We start from the raw sequence: 23,095 nt of genomic DNA on the forward strand, positions 1-23,095 counted from the left end.
GTGAAAGTCAATGCTCAGTCCCCTCTACCATTGTTGACCCTCCCCGTGGGTAAAAGTTAACCTTAAACGTGTGAATTCAACTACTTTAGTCCGTTTTTTAACATCGTAAAAACATCAGCTGTCTTTTACTATGGACTGCAACAGTCCGTTGTCATGGATACATGACAACAACTTCCATTCATACCAGTCATGGGTGCCTGAGGCATAGTGATAGCCTACTGTGATAAGGCTTTAGAATATTTAAACCACGGTTAACAGCCAATCAGATCGCCGGATTTCACCTTTCCATTTTATTTTGGAAATTATTTTTTAGTTTCATGTATTTGTGTGGAAGTGAGCAACGGTTTGAAAATACCAAAGTGGTGGAAATACAATAAACCCTCACTAGATGATCATGTGATTTTACAATGCTAAAATATAATTCATTAATATGAACTAATATTCATATTTAGTAAAAGCCTTTTTGCTCAGGCAGTAACTGTACCATCAAGCTCTATGGTCATTGTCCTTAATGTATCTGTCATGCATCAACATATTTTTGGCCAGCAGTTCATTTCTGTTACAGAGCGGCGGAGGCATGTGTTTGGCTCTTTCCAATAGGAACAACCAGTGGACACTAATCTGCTTGTATTGGAGTATTAGTGACAAACATATTTATAGTACAAAAGCAGCAATAGAAAGAAGTAGTTGAAGGGAAAAATTGTGAGTGATTTAAACACAAGTTGGGGAAAAGATTATTACAGTAATTTATGTTCATTTACTATGTTGTATTGCATGAATGTATTTCTGATGTTGTTGATGGACAGTAGGCTATGTTGATTGACAGTATGATGCACACTTGTTGATGGACAGTAGGCTATGTTGATTGACAGTATGATGCACACTTGCACTACAGCCCTACACTAAAGAGGAAAGATGAGAACTCTTCCAAGTTGTCTCCCTTGCTTTCATTTTAGTTGCTTTACCCTATATAACATCTGCATGATGTGAAATTATGATTGCTAATGTAAAAAAAAAAGTAAACTTTCAGAGTGCTGCCTTGGAGCACTTTTGTGTCCCCACCAATCTCAAAATCAAACCTATTCCCTTGGGTTAGAGTGTCTGCCCTCAGACTGGAGAGTCGTGAGTTCAAATCCTGGCCGAGTCATACCAAAGACTATAAAAACAGGACCCATTGCCTCCTTGCTTGGCACTCAGCATCAAGGGTTGGGGGTTAAATCACCAAATGATTCCCCAGTGCGGCCTCAGCTGCCCTCACCTCCCAGGGGGTGAACTTGGGGATGAGGATCATTTCACCACACCTAGTGCGTGACTACCGTTGGGAACTTAACTTTAACTTACATAGGGACTGTGAATGATTCCAAAAAGTGCAGTTCCCCTTGAAATTAGAAAATAGAATAACAAGATATCATGTGAAGTGAAGGGAATTATATTTATATAGCGCTTTTCTCTACTGACTCAAAGCGCTTTACATAGTGAAACCCAATATCTAAGTTACATTTAAAACAATGTGGGTGGCACTGGGAGCAGGTGGGTAAAGTGTCTTGCCCAAGGACAAAATGGCAGTGACTAGGTTGGCAGAAGCTGGGATCGAACCTGTTACCCTCAAGTTGCTGGCACGGTCACTCTACCAACTGAGCTATACCGCCCCAAGTAACAAGAAAAGAATATATTAATAATAAAGTTCCTCATAGCAAATGTGATGAATGGGAAGAGCTGGACGAAATGGCTGGGGGAAGTGAAGTCTGGCCTTCTCCGCTTAGGCTGCTGTCCCCGCGACCCCACGGAAGACGAGTGATGAATGGAGGAAATGACTGCTGTCTGATTATCACATTAATAACACAATAACAATCATGTGTCTGAGTACACATACTGATCAAATTATTTTAACACATCATTTTCATGTTAATGATAAAATATAAAGTTAGTAAAGATGTGAGAGTAAGAAGTGAACAAACCTGTTCTGTGTAACACAACTTGATGTTTCTAATAATCTCCAAAGTTGAGTGAGATGAGTGGAGTTGATGCTGACATGGAGGATGAATAAAGTGTAGTTAGTAGATGTGCCGAGGCTTAGAAGCGTGTGTGGAGTAAAGGAGGACTTTGCTGCGAAGAACATATCCTCCACGCATGCGTCACTTAGGGGCGGGGCCAACGAGTCATAGTGATGGGCAAGTCGTGAACAAACCATTCAAAATGTATGTTTTCATGGTGCCCACACAAAACATGGCAACAAATGATATTTTAAATATATAAACCGTATTTTACTTTAAATCATGTATGTTTGAAAATAATTAAAGGCCTACTGAAAACCACTACTACCGACCACGCAGTCTGATAGTTTACATATCAAAGATGAAATATTAACATTGCAACACATGCCAATACAGACGGTTTAGTTTACTAAATTACAATTTTAAATCTTCCGCGGAGTTTCTTGTTGTAAAAGTCGCGGAATGATGACGGGAATGATGACGCGTGTTTGTGATGCCTTGGGTTGTAGCGAACATATTAGCCCAGCACCACACACGGCTAAAAGTCATCTCTTTTCATCGCATAATTACACAGTATTTTGGACGTCTGTGTTGCTGAATCTTTTGCAATTATACAAGTAATAATGGAGACTATAAATAAGAATGCTGTTGGTGGAAAGCGGTGGATTGCAGCTGCCTTTAGCACCAAAACACAGCCGGTGTTTCTTTGTTTGTTGTGAAGCTTTAACACAGAGCTGTCAAGCGAACATGTTTCTTTACGTCAACCAGCAAGTTTTTGGATGGGAAAATTGTGATATTAAGTCAGCTCTTACCGGATACTTCAGTGGATTATGGGACCGCCTCCTGTAGCTGTCAAAAAGGCAGCTGGGATCTTGGCTCCTCGGCTTCTCTCAGAGACACTGGCGTTCACCACAGCCATCCAACTTTCAGGTATGACTTTAGAATCTCACTAAAATACTATTAACACTTTAGGCAGATAAGGGATTTTCCAGAATTATCCTAGTAAATGTGTCTAATTACATCTGAAACGCTGCCACTGCCGTCGCCCGGAGCTGTCACTTTTTTTTTGTTTTTTTGGTGCTTCACTCTAACATTCCTTATCCACGAATCTTTCATCCTCGCTCAAATTAATGGGAAAATTGTCGCTTTCTTGGTCTGAATAGCTCTTGCTGCTGGAGGCTATGATTATAAACAATGTTCAGATGTGAGGAGCCCTACAACCCGTGACATCACGCGCACATCGTCTGCTACTTCTGGTAAAGGCAATGCTTTTTTATTAGTGACCAAAAGTTGTGAACTTTATCGTCGATGTTCTATACTAAATCCTTTCAGCAAAAATATGGCAATATCGCGAAATGATCAAGTATGACACATAGGATGGAACTGCTATCCCTGTTTAAATAAGAAAATGTCATTTTAGTAGGCCTTTAACTAGTACTGTTTTTAATGCACTTATTGTGTTGTCTGTCTAATTGTAATAAATGCAGACGAGGCGTGTTCAACGTTGACTCACACAGCGTGCTCATAACCACATTCTAGCTGTCCGCATGGCGACATACGACACCACTTCACGGGGCTACCGCGCATGCTCGTCACTACTGTTGCATGCTGGGTAGTGTGGTCCTTATAACCTACTAGCTCAAAGCATCACAACTATTACTCTTTGGCCCCGCCCCTAAGGACGCATGCGTTGCGTGGAGGACATGCGGGTTGCAGCAAAGTCCTCCTTTACTCCACACACGCTTCTAAGCCTCGGCACATCTACTAACTACACTTTATTCATCCTCCGTGTCAGCATCAACTCCACTCGTCTCACTCTACTTTGGAGATTATTAGGCCCGCTTAGTTTGTTTGTTGTTTGAGCGCGCCAATTAGCTTAGCATGCTAGTTAGCTTAGCTCGTTAGCCGCTAACAAAGAGACGCCGATTTGATCAACACATCGCTTAGTTAAGATCAAGTGTGAGTGTAAAGTGTTGTGATTGTGTGAAAATGTGCGAAAGAACGATAGAAAAGTATGAGGAGGAACTTTGTTGTGTGAAAATGTGTGAAAGAACGATAGCAGAGTACAAAGAGGAACTTTCTCGGACTAAAGAAGAGAACACGAGACTACGTCAACTATTGGAGGCTGTTTTCAAGAAAGCTCAAGTTGTTTTACACAGAACAGGTTTGTTTACTTCTTACTCTCACATCTTTACTAACTTTATATTTCATCATGAACATGACGTGTTTGCAGCAGTCATTTCCATTAGATCAGGGGTGTCCAAACTTTTTCCGCAGAGGGCCGAACACTGAAAAATGTTAACATGCGGGGACCATTTTGATATTTTTCATTTTCAAACCATAACAAAATATATGGATTTTTTTTTTATCCTTAGGGCTCCTGGGGAGCATAGAGGGCTTCAGTCAGTAAAATGTTACAAATAAGTAAAATTATTATTCTTTTTTATTTGATGCTTACAGTAAATCTCTATATCAACTTGAGGTTGATATAAAGTAAAACAAATAAGGTTTTATGTCTTTTCTGTCAAAGACAACTTAGTTTTTTATAGTAAAACTGAACTATGCAGTATTTCGATAGATATATAGTACTTTATTGATTCCTTCAGGAGAGTTCCTTTATTTAGCAATTAAACCTCTCAAAGATCAATAATGCAGGACACCTTTGATTTTAATTATTTAATATTTTTGAGTAATCACAGTGAAAAGTTAAATAAAATCCTACTAAATATAATTGAGATTCGAACCCCATTAATAAAATGATGCATTTTTATTATAATTTTTTTTACTTTAAACACTTAAATTTCAAGATCAACTTCCGATATATCTATTGATTTTAAGTTTGAACTATTATTTTGTTTATTTTATGCTCTTTTGTCAAAACTTTGATGTTTTTATATGGCAACCACAAAACATATGCAATATTTTTTCCACATAAAACATTTTAAAAGGATAATTTTTAAGTAATAATTCATTATAACATAGATTTTTTTTGTCCTTTTTTTTTGAGCAATGGAAAAAAAAGAAAATAAAGACAAAAGGGGGAAAAAACTGCCTGCATGGCAGCTTTGTGTCAACATTGCCACTTTTTCTCATTAGATTTCACCTCATTCCACTTTTTTTAGATGTTTTTTTTTTAATTTTTGCAATTCTATCAATTTTGCAATTTTTGCAGAATATCTGGCGGGTCGGTAAACGATTAGCTGCGGGCCGCACTTTGGACACCCCTGCATTAGATAATGTTCAAATATAGGTGATTTGGCACACTTATAATTAAAAAAACAAAAATAATGTTTTTTTTCATCAGATATGTACTAGTATTGTATATGTGGATGGGGGCCCTGCTTTGGTAATAATGTGTACCCCTTTCAGAGATCACATTTAGTTCCACTTCAAACATTCACATGATGGACAATAAGATGAGATGGTATAACGTGAACAGTTGTGGAACCTTTTTACTCGGGGGGTGACGGGATTTTGTTGGAAGCGCGATGTATGAGCAGACGTCGTTTGGGTATAACAAAATGGTGTCTGCCAATGTAGTTTACAATGTCACTACGTCAGTAGTTGTCAAACTTTTTTCACCAAGTACCACCTCAGAAAATACTTGAATTTCCAAGTACCACCATCATGAACAGCATTAAAATACAGTAGCATAGTAGGCCTTAATTATTCATAAAAAAACAAGGAAGACACATTATTTAACAAGTATATTTAATCATTTTAAATACTGTTGCATTACACACAGTTTGAACAGTAACACTGTGTTTGCATGTAGGAATTGATTGGTTGATTGATTGATGCTTTTATTAGTAGATTGCACAGTTAAGAACATATTCCGTACAATTGATCACTAAATGGTAACACCCCAATACGTTTTTCAACTTGTTTAAGTCGGGGTCCACGTTAATCAATTCATGGTAAAAAATGAATTGATTAGAAAATAAAAGACTGTACTTAAATATTACATAGTGCACACCAGATAGATTCCGGTGCGCACCATAGTTTCTAGGATGCAGCTTCCTCAGTTGACCTCTGACCTGGTCCACAAAGATGACTAATGTCTGGTGGAGGAGGAGGAGGAATAGGGGGTTGCAACCATGGCTGGGGGGGAGAAGAAGAGGGGGTGGCTGTGGTGGGGGGTGGGGAGGACACCCCCCACTTCAACCGGTTCTGGTTGAACCGGTTGAAGAAGTTCTCAATCTCATTGGCCCTCTCTATTGTCCCCCCTACTGCTCTGGTCTTTGTCTTGTAGCCTGTGATGGTTTTCACACCTTCCCAGACCTCCCTCATGTTGTTCTGCTCCAGCTTCTTCCTGTAGCTGTCCTTAGTCTTCCTCACGTGTCCTTTCACCTCCCGCTGTGCTGCTCTCATTGCCTCCCTGTCTCCACTCCTGAAGGCAGCTTTCTTCTTGTTGAGGACAGCTTGAACCTCCTGTGTTACCCAGGGTTTGTCATTAGGGTAGCACAGGACAGTCTTAGCAGGGCAGGTCAGAAGTTGAGGTAATCCGTAAGACAGTGAGTCTGACCATCAATGTCCTCACCATGTGGAAACTGTGTTCCATTTGTCTGTCACAGAATGACATCACACTAAGACATTCAGTGACAGTTTTCCAATGTTTATCAGTGATGTTTCTTCAGTTATTTAGAATTTTTGTACTGTATCAATCAATCAATCAATGTTTATCTAGCCCTAAATCACAATTGTCTCAAAGGGCTCAAAAGGCAGTAAAAACCGTTTAAACAAAGTGTTTGCTCGTGACATTTTCTGAAATTTGTAGGTATATTCTTGCTATCGTTTTCAGAATGTATAATATTGTGTTTCAGAGATATGCTTTGACATTTTTGCCGATGACATCTATTAAACAAGACAAGGAGCAAAGTAATCAAACACAGACAGGATTCAATTTAGCTCATGAGGAGAAACGTCTGGGCTGCAACTTCGTACAGTTTCCCACCACGCTCTGACGAGGCAGTTCCACACGTCCTCTTTCATTTGGGCCTTTTCTGATTAAATAGCTGCAGATGTTTCTAAAGGGAGGGGGGTCGTAAACGGCTGTCGCACTCGATCATAAACAGCTAAAAGAAAAGGTGCCTGATGCTGCGTCAGGTCTGCTCCCTCTCCGCTTTGTAGATCTCGGGTCAAGAAAAGGTCTTCCTGTGGCTGTCAAAAGATCAAAGACACCGACACCTCCATGTTGCATCCCATTGCAGACAGTGGAGTTTTACAAGCCTTTTGTTTGATAAGATGAAAGACAGCTTTGGTCTCGTCGCAGGGGACCTGAATTCAATGCAACAAAAAGTTGTTTTATAACTTATATATAATTATTCTGACAATTTTGTTGTTATTGTTAATACTATCTGGAATCAATTATTGGTTGCAGTAAAGTAGAAAAATGGGTAGTTTTTAGCTCTAAAAAGGGTATTTCAACAAGTAAACAGTACAGTAGGTACTAGGTTTATACATGTGTAATGCCCATAAGGGTATTCCAGTACAATATGCCGAGATGAGATGTGTAATTATCAAAATATTACTTGAAATCAATTTTTGGCAGCAGTAAAGTGGTTGTTTTGGTATATTTTAGCTTTGTAAAGGGTATTTCTACAAGTATACAGTACAGTAGGTACTTGATTTATATATATGTCATGCCCATAAGAGTATTTAGTAAAATATGCAGAGATGAGATGTATCAATATCAAACTATTACTTAAAATACATTTTTGGCAGCAACAAAGTGGTCATTTGGGTAGATATTTGCTCTAAAAATGGTATTTCAACAAGTAAACATTACAGTAGGTACTTGATTTTGATATATGTAATGCTCATAAGGGTATTTTAGTAAACTAAGCAGAGATGAGATTTGTCAGTATCAAAATATTAATTGAAATCAAATTTTGGCAGCAGCAGAGTGGTTGTTTTGGTATATTTTAGCTTTGTAAAGGGTATTTCTACAAGTATACAGTACAGTAGGTACTTGATTCATATATACACATGTAATGTCCATAAGAGTATTCTAGTAAAATATGCAGAGATGAGATGTGTCAATATCAAAATATTACTTAAAATACATTTTTGGCAGCAACAAAGTGGCCATTTGGGCAGATATTTGCTCTAAAAAGGGTATTTCAACAAGTAAACAGTACAGTAGGTACTTGATATTGATATATGTAATGCTCATAAGGGTATTCTAGTAAAATGCATGTGTGTAAATATGCGATGTGTAAATATCAAAATATTACATCAAATCACTTTTTGATTCAAGATTGTTTATTGTCATATGCACAGTTAAACAGACAGTTTGCCGTACAATGAAAATCTTACTTTGCTAGTCCACCCTTCAACAAGTCACACGGTACTTAGCTAAAAATAAAAAATAAAAATGTATATACAAGGCACAGTAAGTAACATAACATTATTGCACATTCTGATTGACAGTCAACAGTATAAATATGGAGGTGACCTTGGGTCACAGCAGCAGTTAAAGTGTCTTTAGTGATCAACGGTGAAACGTGTCTACAGTGATGGTTCACAGTTCGGGGGTGGTCAAGGTAGCTGTCTTTTGTTCAAAAAGACAAAAGTAAAAACGGGGAGTTGGAGGGAGCTAGCATTCACAAGCCTGATGGCCTGTGGGAAGAAACTGTTTGTCAGTCTGGTAGTCCTGGATTTCAGGCTCCTATATGGTCTGCCTGATGGTAGGAGGCTGAAGAGACTGTGTACTGTCCTTGATGATGATGTGTGCTCTCCTAGTGGCCCTGGTAGACTACATGTCCTGTAGTGAGGGGAAGGCTGCTCCTGATATGTACTGAGCAGTTTTAATCACTCGCTGGAGTGCCTTCCTGTCCTTAGCAGTGCAGTTTCCATACCAGACCGTGATTGAGCTGGTTAGGACACTCTCAACCGTACTTATATAGAAGTTGCTGAGAATTTTGGGTGGCATGCCAAATTTTCTCAGCCTTCTTAGGAAGTACAGTCGCTGCTGGGCTTTCTTTATTGTTTGTTGGGTGTTGTGATCCCAGGTGAGGTCCTCGCTGATGTGGGTCCCGGGGAATTTACAGGTTTTCACCCTGTCCACCTTTGTCCCCCCTATGTACAGAGGAATGTACTGTGCACTCCTTCTCCATGGGTCAATAATCATCTCCTTGGTCTTGTCTGTGTTCAAGAAGAGATTATTATCCTGACACCAGGCCACCAGTTCCGCTACCTCCCTTCTGTACACTGCCTCAGATCCCCCGGTGATCAGTCCGACGACCGTAGTATCATCTGCTAACTTGATGATAGTGGTGTTGTTCTGGGAGGCCACACAGTCGTGTGTGAAGAGGGTGTACAATAGGGGGCTCAGCACGCAGCCTTGGGGGGTCCCAATGCTTAGAACTTTTGTGCCTGATGTCTGGTTGCCGATTCTGATTGACTGGGGCCGGTTTGTGAGAAAGTTCAGGACCCAGTCACATAGAGTTGGTGTCAGACCAACAGTGAGGAGTTTAGCAGTGAGTTTTTGTGGGATGACCGTGTTAAAAGTAGAGCTGTAGTCGATGAATAATAGCCTGGCATAGGTGTCCTTGCCCTCTACGTGGGTGAGGGTGGTGTGGATGACGGGGTTGACTGCAACCTCACTGGACCGGTTCTGCCGGTAGGCAAACTGTAGAGCAGGGGTCACCAACGCGGTGACCGCGGGCACCAGGTCGCCTGTAAGGACCAGATGAGTCGCCCGCTGGCCTGTTCTAAAAATAGCTCAAATAGCAGCACTTACCAGTGAGCCGCCTCTATTTTCTAAATTTTATTTATTTACTAGCAAGCTGGTCTCGCTTTGCTTGACCTTTTTAATTCTAAGAGAGACAAAACTCAAATAGAATTTAAAAAATCCAAGAAAATATTTTAAAGACTTGGTCTTCACTTGTTTAAATACATTCATTTTTATTTTTTATTTGCTTCCTATAACTTTCAGAAAGACAATTCTAGAGAAAATATACAACCTTAAAATTGATTTTAGGATTTTTAAACACATTCACCTTTTTACCTTTTAAATTCCTTCCTCTTCTTTCCTGACAATTTAAATAAATGTTCAAGTATTTTTTTTTTTACTGTAAATAATTTTTATTGTCTGTATTGTATTGTGTTGTAAATATTCATGTTCGAAATAAACTAAAGAAAGAAAATAGGAATAATAAATACATTTTAATTTAATTCTTCATTTTAGCTTCTGTTTTTTCGACGAAGAATATTTGTGAAATATTTCTTCAAACTTATGATTAAAATTCAAAAAAATGATTCTGGCAAATCTAGAAAATCTGTGGAATCAATTTTAGATCTTATTTCAAATTCTTTTGAATTTCTTTTAAAATGTTTGATCTAGAAAATCTAGAAGAAATAATGATTTGTCTTAGTTAGATATATAGCTTGGTCCAATTTGTTATATATTCTAACAAAGTGCAGATTGAATTTTAACCTATTCAAAACATGTCATCAAAACTCTAAAATTAATATCAATCAGGAAAAATGACTAATGATGTTACATAAATTATTTTTTTAATTTTCTAAAAAAGATTCAAATTAGCTAGTTTTTCTCTTCCTTTTTTTTGTTTGAATTTTGAATTTTAAAGAGTCGAAATTGAAGATAAACAATGTTTCAAAATTTAATTTTCATTTTTTTCGTGTTTTCTCTTCTTTTAAACCGTTCAATTAAGTGTTTTTTCATCATTTATTCTCTACAAAAAAACCTTCCGTAAAAGGAAAAAAAAATTAGGACGGAATAACTGACAGAAATACCCATTTATACATATATATATATATATATATATATATATATATATATATATATATATATATATATATATATATATATATATATACATACATACATAGATTTATCTATTAAAGGTTAATTGAGCAAATTGTCTATTTGTGGCAATTTATTTAAGTGTGTATCAAACTGGTAGCCCTTCGCATTAATCAGTACCCAAGAAGTAGCTCTTGGTTTCAAAAAGGTTGATGACCCCTGCTGTAGAGGGTCCAGTGTGTCTGGGATGGTCTTCTTGATGTGTGACATGACTATCCTCTCGAAGCACTTCATCACTATTGGGGTGAGTGCAACAGACAGGTCACAGTGTTTTTCTTTGGCAGGGGCACGATGGTGGTGGTCTTGAAGCAGGTGGGCACAACAGCTTGTGTTAGTGACAAGTTGTATATGTCAGCAAGTACGTCAGCCAGCTCTGATGAACACACCCTGAGGGCCTGGCCAGGGATGTTGTCTGGGCCGACTGTCTTCCGTGGGTTTGTTTTCTTCAGAACTGTACGTACCTCTGCTGTTGTCACAGTGAGCGGTGGGTCCTGCGTGGGCTCCGTGGTCAGAACCCCTCTCTGTTAGTTGGTGTTGAGGACCTCGAAGCGTGCGTAGAACTCATTCAGCTCATCTGGCAGTGAGCGTTGGCTGTTTGTGACCCCCCTGCTCCCCTGCTTGTAGTCTGTGATGTGTTGCAGGCCTTGCCACATGCGCCGGGAATCTGTGGTGGAGTAGAATCCCTCCAGCTTTTGTCTGCATTGTCCCTTGGCCTCGCTGATGGGTTTACACAGGTCATATCTGGCCTCATTCTAGTCCTCAGCGTTGTCTGAGACAAATGCAGTGGAGCGGGCATGTAGCTTGGACCGAACATTAATCCAGGGTTTTTGGTTTGGGTATATCTTGTATTGTTTTTGGGGAACAATGTTTTCCACACACGTACTGATGTAGCCAGTTACACCGGAAGCATGTTCCTCTATGTCAGGGGTCGGGAACCTTTTTGGCTGAGAGAGCCATTTAAGCCAAGTATTTTAAAATGTATTTCCGTGAGAGCCATATAATATTTTTTAACACTGAATACAACAAAATATCTGCATTATTAAGTAAGATCAACATTTATAGAGTATAATATGTCACAAACTCGCATGGCAGCAGTAGTAGTGGCACCAAGATGCAGGAACCAGGAGAGCGAAGAACAGGTAAGATGAGGAAGGCGCAAGACAAGCAGAAATAGAAACATGCTGATTGGCAGCAGGTGTGTACCGGCGGCCAACCAACAGCAGGTAAGGGGAAAAAACACAGCGCTCAGCGGTACAAACAGGAAATGGAAACAAAATAAGAGCACTGATGGAAAGTAAATACAAAACAAAGAAGCACGAACAGAAATGAAGTGACAGATCTTCACACAATAAGTCTCTTATTCTTTTTTAATAAAAGTTTCATTCGGAAGCTCACCGATGATAAATAAAATGCTTCTTACCATTAATGCGACTTCTTGAACAGGTGCGGTAGAAAACAGATGAATGGATTAAAATGTATGAAGTGAAGTGAAGAGAATTATATTTATTTAGCGCTTTTCTCTAGTGACTCAAAGCGCTTTACATAGTGAAACTCATTATCTAAGTTACATTTAAACCAGTGTGGGCGGGCACTGCGAGCAGGTGGGTAAAGTGTCTTGCCCAAGGACACAATGACAGTGACTAGGATGGCGGAAGCGGGGATCAAACCTGCAACCCTCAAGTTGCTGGCACAGCCACTCTACCAACCGAGCCATGCCGCCCCTAATACTGATTTTAAAAGATTCACAGCACAAGACAGAGAAAAAAGACAAGTAAAATCGTTAAACGTTGACAATCCCTTATATTCCTTAGAACTGACCCATATATTCAAATGCAAATGACAGGTATGATTATTTTGTTGATTTTAAATTCTTAAAATCTGCCTGGAATATTTGTCCTCTATTCTGTTTACAATCATACGGAGCCCCTAAAGGGAGATGGATGTTTTGCGAGATCTTGCAATACTTTGGTATGAGAATGTTTTATATTTTGAACGTTATTTTTAACACTGTGATTACCAGCGGAATTATTCATTACTTATCATGTTAAGCAATGTCAGCTAAGATTTATCTAAGAGCCAGATGCAGTCATCAAAATAGCCACATCTGGCTCTAGAGCCATAGGTTCCCTACCCCTGCTCTAAATACACAGTACCATCATCCCTCTGAGCAGCAGTTTTGAACATGTCCCAGTCTGTACTCCCAAAGCAGTCCTGAAGCACTAGTTCAGTGTCTTCATTCCAGACTTGAACAGTTTTACTCACTGGGGGGGGGGGCTTGCTTGAGACGCGGTCTGTACGCTGGGTATAGAAAAGCTGAGATGTGATCAGATAGTCCAAAGTGTGGTCTGGGTACAGCCTTGTAGGCTCCCCTCACGTTGCAGTACACCTGGTCCAGGGTGTTTATCTCCCTCGTAGTAAAGTTCACATATTGATGGTATTTTGGGAGGACACTCTTTAGGTGGTTAAAATCCCCAGCTACCGTGAACGCAGCATCAGGGTGTGGGGTCTCTTGTTTACTGATGACGTCATGCAGCAGCTTTAGCGCTGTAGTGGAGTCCGCCCGTGGCGGGATGTAAACAAACAGTATAAACACTGCACTGAACTCCCTTGGCAGGTAAAAAGGTCTGCATTTCACCATCAACAACTCAATGTTGTCCGAGCAGTGTCTTTCAACCACCTGTACGTCCGAGCACCAGCTGTTACTCACGTAAACACAGACCCCGTCGCCTCTCGCCTTTCTTGAAGCCTTTGTCCGGTCTCCACGGTAAACTGAGTGTGTTGTTAGCTGGATAGCAGAGTCTGGGATGCTGTCCGAAAGCCAGGTTTCCGATTCCTGGTTCTCAGCTCATCCAGCTTGTTGTCGAGTGAGCGCACGTTAGCTAGCAGCAGGCTAGGTAGTGGTGGTTGTGTAGCTCTAGCCCAATGGTTCCCAAACTTTTGCAGGCTGGCGCCCCCTTGGCTCCCCAGTGAATTGCTAGCGCCCCCCCACCCCCACAGACACATATGGAAACAAACACCTCTTTCTTGATATTTGGTATGCTGCAATTTGAAAAGATAAAGGTTAAACACAAATGTGTATTTCACAAATAAAACCCAATTTAGTAAACCAGTTTATTTTTTAGCAGTTTTAACTGTTTCAGCAACATAGAATGGTAAATAAACATTCCACCAGTAACCTTCATTGTCTCACACTTAATATTAATGGGATGGATGTGCTTGGTGCAGGGACATAAGCTTCTCAACATCAGGCTGGAACTCACTAAGAAGAAGTCGTAGATCCCCGCGGTCAGTCATTTTCAGTCGGTTTCTTTGCTTGGAAAGAAGCAAGGCGACTGCACTGAAACCCCGTTCTACTAAATATGATGTTGGGAAGGCAATAAAGTACATCTTGACCTTGTTCCACAGCACTTGATAGCAGTCAGAGATTTTTTTTTTGTAACCAAAAATCTTGATATGACTTTTTGAACTTTGGCCTTAGCTCAATGTCATTTTGAATTGAAATCAGTTGTTCCTCTGCCACTCCAGTTTCTTCACCGTCGACATTTAGGAATGGATTGATCACCCAGTCTGGTATTTCAAGCAATAAAATGTCCTCAAATCTCTCAAACATGTCTCTGTGCAGTTCATCCAGGTGTGTACAATACACACAATATATTGGTAACAATATATATCAGTGAATGCACCACCCTAACCAGCTCAACACAACACAACACGGCGCGTTCTGGCGAGTCCCCAATTTCATGTTGACTTGAACTCAAGATGATGTTGACCGCCAGAATGCGGTTTTTATTATAAGATAAAATTCTGAACATTACAAGCTTGAAATTACAAACCTGAGCTTTTGCTTTTGTAGTCTATGCTGTCGGATCTGACTGGGCCAGAGCGGCGTGTGGTAACCGGACCCTGATGCGTCGTCCACTGACTCGTCCTGCTGCACGTGTTGTGTACAAATCGTCAAACCAACGTTCGAACTTCTGACTTCGACTTCGGACTGCCGCCCCCCTGCCGCCCCCTTCTTCCTCACCGCCCCCCCCCAGATCTTTCCACCGCCTCCAGGGGGGCGGTACCGCCCACTTTGGGAACCACTGCTCTAGCCTTTAGCCTAGCATGTAGCCCCGCCGTCTTGTTGTGGTTGTTTTGTGGTTAGCTGGCTCTCGTCGTAGCAGAAAGTTGAAGTCCGTCAGACTAGAAGTGAGGTTTTCCGATGTCCAGAAGTGCATCTCTGTTATATCTCACTGTTGCATGCAAAAACTTTGCATTTAGGATGCAAATTAGTACTACAAACCCCGTTTCCATATGAGTTGGGAAATTGTGTTAGATGTAAATATAAACGGAATACAATGATTTGCAAATCATTTTCAAGCCATATTCAGTTGAATATGCTACAAAGACAACATATTTGATGTTCAAACTGATAAACTTTTTTTTTTTTTTTGCAAATAATCATTACCTTTAGAATTTGATGCCAGCAACACATGACAAAGAAGTTGGGAAAGGTGGCAATGAATACGGATTAAGTAGAGGAATGCTCATCAAACACTTATTTGGAACATCCCACAGGTGTGCAGGCTAATTGGGAACAGGTGGGTGCCATGATTGCGTATAAAAGCAGCTTCCGTGAAATGTTAAGTAATTCACAAACAAGGATTGGTAGAGTGTCATCATTTTGTAAGCAAATTGTCGAACAGTTTTAGAACAACATTTCTCAACGAGCTATTGCAAGGAATTTAGGGTTTTACCATCTACGGTCCGTAAAATCATCAAAAGGTTCAGAGAATCTGGGGAAATCCCTGCACATAAGCGATGATATTATGGACCTTCGATCCCTTAGGCCAGGGGTCAGGAACCTTTTTAGCTGAGAGAGCCATACAAGCCAAATATTTTAAAAAGTATTTCCATAAGAGCCATATAATATTTTTTTTAAGACTGAATACTGAATATTCTATCTTATTTCAATTATTGTGCAGAAATATTGGGAAATACATATCATAGCAACATAATGCCTTTATTTCACAGAAACGAGCAATTTGTATAATGTTTAAAGTACGATATAGCGACCACACAAAACCACTTCATTAGGTCACAATTACTAAAACTAAAAGACATTGTAGAATTGAATAGTCTATTAATGCTGTTCAAAGCGAGAAATACAATTCTTCCAAAGGACGTACAAAAGTTATGTGTTCACATCTGAAGATGAGAACCACAGAAGGCCGTATGACTTTAAACATCCAAGAGTGCCAACAAATTTGAAACAAATGTGCTTGTCTGTTGTTGCTGTGAAAGCATGATATTCTCTAAACAAAGACTTAAAAAGCTGTGAGAATACCTTTGTTTTTAAAAAGAGTTACAAAAAGAGAAAACTGGAATTATATCAAACTGAATTTTGATTTGATTGGACGTGTCATTGTGAAAATGCTTAAAGGAAAATTGAAAAGTATGTTGGAGTTCGGGTGTTGTTGGAGGGAACAGTTATAAAGTCATCGAAAATAATTGGTGTTAAAAAGGGGGGCAGATAAATATAAGAATATTATTCTTCCATCTGCTCCTTTTTGATCATGGAAATGTATAAGAAACAAAAAAAACAATGAAAGTGTCAATTGTACGTGGCTTGTATATATGCATTTTAATGAAAGGAATAACAATAAATGATGATGATGCATTCATTTTTTGGTAAGTCCAACATTTTTTGAGTATAATAAGTCTCTTATTCTTTTTAATAACATTGTTATTCTGAAGCTAACCAACAATAAATAAAATACTTCTTACCATTAATGCGACTTCTTAAACAGGTGCGGTAGAAACCGGATGGATGGATTAAAATGCATGAAAATCTTTTATATTTTGAACGTTATTTTTGACACTGTGATTACCGGCAGAATTATTCATTACTTACCATGTTTAGCAATGTCAGCTAAGATTTATCTGAGAGCCAGGTGCAGTCATCAAAAGAGCCACATCTGGCTCTACAGCCATAGGTTCCCTACCCCTGCCTTAGGCGGTACTGCATCAAAAACTGACATCAGTGTGTAAAGGATATCACCACAGGGGCTCAGGAACACTTCATAAAACCACAGTCAGTAACTACAGTTGGTCGCTACATCTGTAAGTGCAAGTTAAAACTCTACTATGCAAAGCCAAACCCATTTACCAACAACACCCTGAAACACCGCCGGCTTGGCTGGGCCCGAGCTCATCTAAGATGGACTGATGCAAAGTGGAAAAGTGTTCTGTGGTCTGACGAGTCTTCATTTCAGATTATATTTGGAAACTGTGGATGTGGTGTACTCAGGAACAAAAAGGAAAATAACCATCCGGATTGTTATAGGCGCAAAGTTGAAAAGCCAGCATGTGTGATGGTATGGGGGTGAATTAGTGCCCAAGGCATGGGTAACTTACACATCTGTGAAGGCACCATTAATGCTGAATGGTCCATACAGGTTTTGGAGCATCATATGTTGTCATCCAAGCAACGTTATCATAGATGCCCCTGCTTATTTCAGCCAAACAATGCCAAGCCACGTGTTACAACAGCGTGGCTTTGTAGTGAAATAGTGCATGTACTAGACTGGCCTGCCTGCAGTCCAGACATGTCTCCCATGGAAAATGTGTGGCGCATTATGAAGTGTAAAATACGACAACAAGACCCCTGACTGGGCTTCACGGTGGCAGAAGGGTTAGTGTGTCTGCCTCACAATACGGAGGTCCTGTAGTCTTGGGTTTGCATGTTCTCCCCGTGAATGCGTGGGTTCCCTCCGGGTACTCCGGCTTCCTCCCACTTCCAAAGACATGCACCTGGGGATAGGTTGATTGGCAACACTAAATGGTCCCTAGTGTGTGAATGTGAGTGTGAATGTTGTCTGTCTATCTGTGTTGGCCCTGCGATGAGATGGAGACTTGTCCGGGGTGTACCCCGCCTTCCGCCCGATTGTGACTGAGATGGATGCCAGCGACCCCAAAAGGGAATAAGCGTTGGAAAATGGATGGATGGAAGACACCGGACTGTTGAAGGACTGAAGCTCTACATAAAACTAGAATGGGAAATAATTCCACTTTCAAAGCTTCAACAATTAGTTTCCTCAGTTCCCAAACGTTTATTGAGTGTTGTTAAAAGAAAAGGTGATGTAACACAGTGGTGAACATGCCCTTTCCCAACTACTTTGGCACGTGTTGCAGCCATGAAATTGTAATTGTTATTTGCAACAAAAAAAAAAGTTTGAGTTTGAACATCAAATATTTTGTCTTTGTAGCATATTCAACTGAATATGGGTTGAAAAGGATTTGCAAATCATTGTATTCTGTTTATATTTACATCTCACACAATTTCCCAACTCATATGGAAACGGGGTTTGCATAATAAATAAAAAACGTAAATGTTGTCAGGAGGATGACGCAAAGACGTCAGTCACGGGGGGGGGGGGCGCCATCTTGAAAAAAAGGCATTGTTGATATAATATGCCTTATTTTTTTGTGAAGTTCAGTGATTATTGACTAGATTATTACTTTGGGAATGTGAGAGAAGAGTTGTGGTCTTGTGAGAATTGGCTGCATTCACACACAATTCCTTGAACAATTGCCTCATCTACTTATTATTATTATTATTATTATTATTAAATGTATCTTACCATATTGCTGAAAGTTTTAACTTCCCCTCGGGGATTAATAAAGTACCGTATTTCCTTGAATTGCCGCCGGGGCGCTAATTAATGTAAAACCTCTTCTCACTCCGGCACTTACCAAAGGCATGCGGTGTATTTAGGCCTGCGCTTAAAAATTTGAGTGTGATGTAAGGATACATCATGAAAAGCACATTTAATAAAAAAAAGTTATTATGGTCTTACCTTTACTTATAAATGATGTCTATGCGCAGCTCCTTCTGATCAAAAGCATCGATAACTTGTTTATAGAAGTCCTCCTTATCTTTCTTCAGTTTTAAAAGTCTCTCTGTCTCGATGGAGATCTTCCTTTATTACCTCCTGCTTCGATTGAAAGTCCAGTTTAGAAAACTATTTTATTTTAGATATATGTAATCCTCCATGTTAAAAGTGCAAGCGAGAGAAAAAAATAAACACACGCTGCTCACTCTTGCTGCTTGTTGTCACTTCTTCTGCAGCCGAGTAGTCGCAAGAAGGATCACTAGCGCCCTCTACCACCAAGAGGCGGGAGTCACTAAATGACTCATATTTGACACACGCAGCTACGGTAAATTAATAAAACATAGCTGCTTACTGTTCTTTTTAGCATATTCAATAGCTTGGACCTTAAATCCTACTGAATAGCTCTTAATCGTCTTCCCTTTATGCGATTTCAAATTATTGAAATCAGCCTCCTCCATTTTGAAAATGATGACAGGTGAAGTGTCACTCGTGACGTGACGAGTTTGACCCGACGGGAATTGTAGGCATATGCTAATTATTTGGCGAAACGAGTTTGACCCGGCTTTAATCCTGAGCCGGCGGTAATGCTAAGCATGCGCTAATTAGTTTGCGAAACGTGTTTGACCCGGCAGTAATTCTAGGCAGGCACATACTATATACCTGGCGGCAATTCAAGGAAATACGGTCTGTCTGATACTGATTCTGATTGAATGTGTGGACTGCATGAATGATGCCTTCTCAGTTCTCACTCTAACGCAATTTGAATGTCTAGAAACACACTAAATTAATATAATCCATTATTGCTAATATTAATAAGGTTAAAAAGTTATCTTTTGAAGGTGTAGTCAGTAATCTGATTACTTCTTCCCAGTTTAACTGTGGTGACACTATCTAAATGAAAGCAAAACAGATGTCATCTTTCTTGGCCAACATGTTGACTGTGCTCATGCTTCTTTTATAACAGACATGTCTCTTAAGATGAATAGGAAAATGACTAATTATTGTCCACCAGCAGGGGGAGCTCATCACTAGTACTACTCTGTGGAGGCTGGCATGTGGTACATTATTTCCTGTGTGTGTATGACTTATTCAGAGGGAGAACAGCACACTTTCACGTATGGCGTCTACCATTAAGGATTGCAGGAATGACTTTTAAACTGTTTTTATATGAATAAGGTGGATTGGATGTTGGCCTGGGAAGGTATTCCCCTGAAGGTCTCCTTCATGTGTTAGCTGGAAGTACCCTGACTGCTGTGAGGGGAAACTGATGAGATTGTGAAATCATTTCTTGGTGTAGGACAATGTCTCATGTGATTGAGCAAAGCTGGACTTTTCTGAAGAATGTTTGTTTTCTCCTGTTCCACAGACCTCAATAAAGAACATCTTCCTCATGAGCAGGAAGAAGAGCCACAGCCCCACCACATTAAAGAGGAAAAAGAGGTACCACATTCCCAACACATTAAAGAGGGAGGAGAGGAGCCACAGCCCCCCCACAATAAAGCGAAACATGAGACGCCACAGACCCATAATGTTAAACTGACCCTTCACAATAAAAGGCAAGCGGAGGACCCACTGATCTTACACATCAAAAAGGAAGAGGAGGATCCACTGACCCCTCACTTTAAGGAGCAAGAGAACCGACTGACCCCTCACATTAAAAAGGACGAGGAGGACCCACTGACCCCCTGCTTTAAAGAGGAAGAGGAGGACCAAGAGCCGCCACACATTAAAGAGGAAGAGGAGGAAGAGGGCATCAGTCAGCCTAAATGGTTGGAGGAGTTCCCAGTGACTGGTGTCCCTGTGAAGAGTGAAGATGATGAGGTGAAAGGTGAAAGTGAGGAGAGGGGAGGGGGGGAGCCTCCAAGCAGCAGCTCAACACAACACATGACAACAGAAGCTGATGGAGACCACTGTGGAGGATCACAAGCAGACAAGCTCTTAGCTCCACTATCAGATAGTGAGGACACAACGTCACACTCTCCTGACACTGATGATGAAGACTCTAAAGATGATAAGACATGTCACACTGACAACACTCACTTCACATCTTCTCTCAGTCACAAAACTTTTAAATACCAAAGTCTTCTGAAAAGACACATGAGAACACACACTGGAGAAAAACCTTTTTCTTGTTCAATCTGTGGTAAAGGTTTTGCACACAGAAACAATTTGAAAAGACACAAGAAAACACACACTGGTGAAAACCCTTTTTCCCGTTCAACCTGTGGTAAAAGTTTTACACGAAGTCAGAGTTTTAAAGAACACATAAGTACACAAACTGGTGAAAAACCTTTTTCCTGTTCAACCTGCGGTAAAGGTTTTACACGAAGTCCGAGTTTGAAAGTACACATGAGAACACACACTGGTGAAAAACCTTTTTCCTGTTCAACCTGTGGTAAAGGTTTTACAAAAAGTCAGAGTTTGAAAAGACACATGAGAATACACACTGGTGAAAAACCTTTTTCCTGTTCAACCTGTGGTAAAGGTTTTACACGAAGTCAGAGTTTGAAGGTACACATGAAAACACACACTGGTGAAAAACCTTTTTCCTGTTCAACCTGTGGTAAAGGTTTTGCACACAGTAACAAATTGAAAAGACACATGAGAATACACACTGGTGAAAAACCTTTTTCCTGTTCAACCTGTGGTAAAGGTTTTACACGAAGTCAGAGTTTGAAAGAACACATAGAGAACACACACTGGTGAAAAACCTTTTTCCTGTTCAACCTGTGGTAAAGGTTTTACAGTAGGTCAGAGTTTGAAAGAACACATGAGAACACACACTGGTGAAAAACCTTTTTCCTGTTCAACCTGTGGTAAAGGTTTTACACGAAGTCAGAGTTTGAAAGAACACATAGAGAACACACACTGGTGAAAAACCTTTTTCCTGTTCAACCTGTGGTAAAGGTTTTACAGTAGGTCATAGTTTGAAAGAACACATGAGAACACACACTGGTGAAAACCCTTTTTCCTGTTCAACCTGTGGTAAAGGTTTTAGACACAGTCAGAGTTTGAAAGTACACATGAGAACACACACTGGTGAAAAATCACATTCCTGTTCAATCTGCAACAGAAGCTTTTGTGACCGATCAAACCTTTTAGCACACATGAGAAGACACCCATGAGAGAAAGTGTTGAGTTGCAGTGTGTGTGGTGAAAGATTGTCTTCTAAGTACCAGTGTAAGAAACACAAGTGTGCTGGTGAGAACAGCAGCAGCAAATGAAACTGCAGGATTTGAAATAAACTGTCCAGACTTTCATTTTGACTTTCTAACAACATCAGCACATATAACATGTGTGACATTGTTGTTTGTCTAACAATCTGTTTAATATGATCTTTACATTTATAGATTACATAGTTTGAAATATAAAAGTATTACTTATTTGTACTTGTAATTGTTAATAATCCCATAGATTATCACCTTTATATGATATACATATGTACTGGTTCACATCTGAAACATCTTCTGGACCACTTCAGGAAGCATATTATTATTTACTTTATACATCATTTGAACAGTTGTCTTTTATACAATTTTAAAATATGTGTCTCTTTGAATCATTTGTTGGGTCTCTATAATCTATTTTATTCATTACCGTTATTACTCTGTATTATGATGATTGTGTTGTGATTATTTTATATGTATGTCCCCAGACCTTTATGCAATATAAAAGTGAGAGAAAATGGCTGAATTGTTTGAGGAAGGATTTCTTTTGTTTTTGTTTTTTTCACAAACAGACATTTGTGGATAAAACAAAAATTCCCATTAATGGGTTTCAATTTTTTTTTAATATATGTATTCTTTTTAAACATCCCCAAAACTGTATCAGTATCAATCAAAGTTCAGAGTGTCAGTAAAAAGCCAATATTGTACATCATCCCACAGAGATTTACTTTGCATTCTGTTGGAGCCAAATTTCTTTATTTGTTTATTTAGTTTTTATTTAGTTTTCTGTAATTGATTGCTGGCCTCAGTTGATGCTGAATTTACTTTTCGGCAGATTGCTCCGCCCACTTCCTCTTGAGAACCAGGAGATGTTGACAGGGATGGGACCGTTGCTATGGTGCGGTTGCTATGGTAACGTCATTTAATTGGGTTCAGGTGGGAACACTGGAGGGGCGACTGCATGGAGGACACAAACTGTTTACAAGCTTGCTGTGTGTGGTCAGGTCTCACTGCTGTGACAATGTTGCCTCCAAGTCAAGGTCAGCATACTTTATGTTCTACAGCCTACATGTCATTTCAGTTTGATAGCCAAAAATAAACTGATTGTCATATCCAAACATATTTCCACAGTACTGGACATTGAATCATTTGCACGCTACTACAACTCAACATGTACTACTATCATAAGTCAACTTAACTACTACCATAACTCAACCTGTACTACTA

General features: G+C 39.7%; 1 protein-coding gene across 1 annotated transcript in view; it reads left to right on the forward strand.

Annotated features, from left to right (window-relative positions):
- The window catches only part of LOC133547471 (gastrula zinc finger protein XlCGF57.1-like), a 130,427-nt gene extending 108,870 nt beyond the window's left edge, over nt 1-21,557 (forward strand). The window contains exon 2 of the mRNA XM_061893153.1: nt 20,068-21,557. Coding sequence (XP_061749137.1) covers nt 20,068-21,407 — 1,340 coding nt within the window. The 3' untranslated portion in view covers nt 21,408-21,557. The remainder of the gene's footprint in view (nt 1-20,067) is intronic.
- The last annotated feature ends 1,538 nt before the right edge of the window (nt 21,558-23,095 follow it).

Source organism: Nerophis ophidion, unplaced genomic scaffold, assembly GCF_033978795.1.
Source record: "Nerophis ophidion isolate RoL-2023_Sa unplaced genomic scaffold, RoL_Noph_v1.0 HiC_scaffold_115, whole genome shotgun sequence".
Classification (NCBI taxonomy): domain Eukaryota; kingdom Metazoa; phylum Chordata; class Actinopteri; order Syngnathiformes; family Syngnathidae; genus Nerophis; species Nerophis ophidion.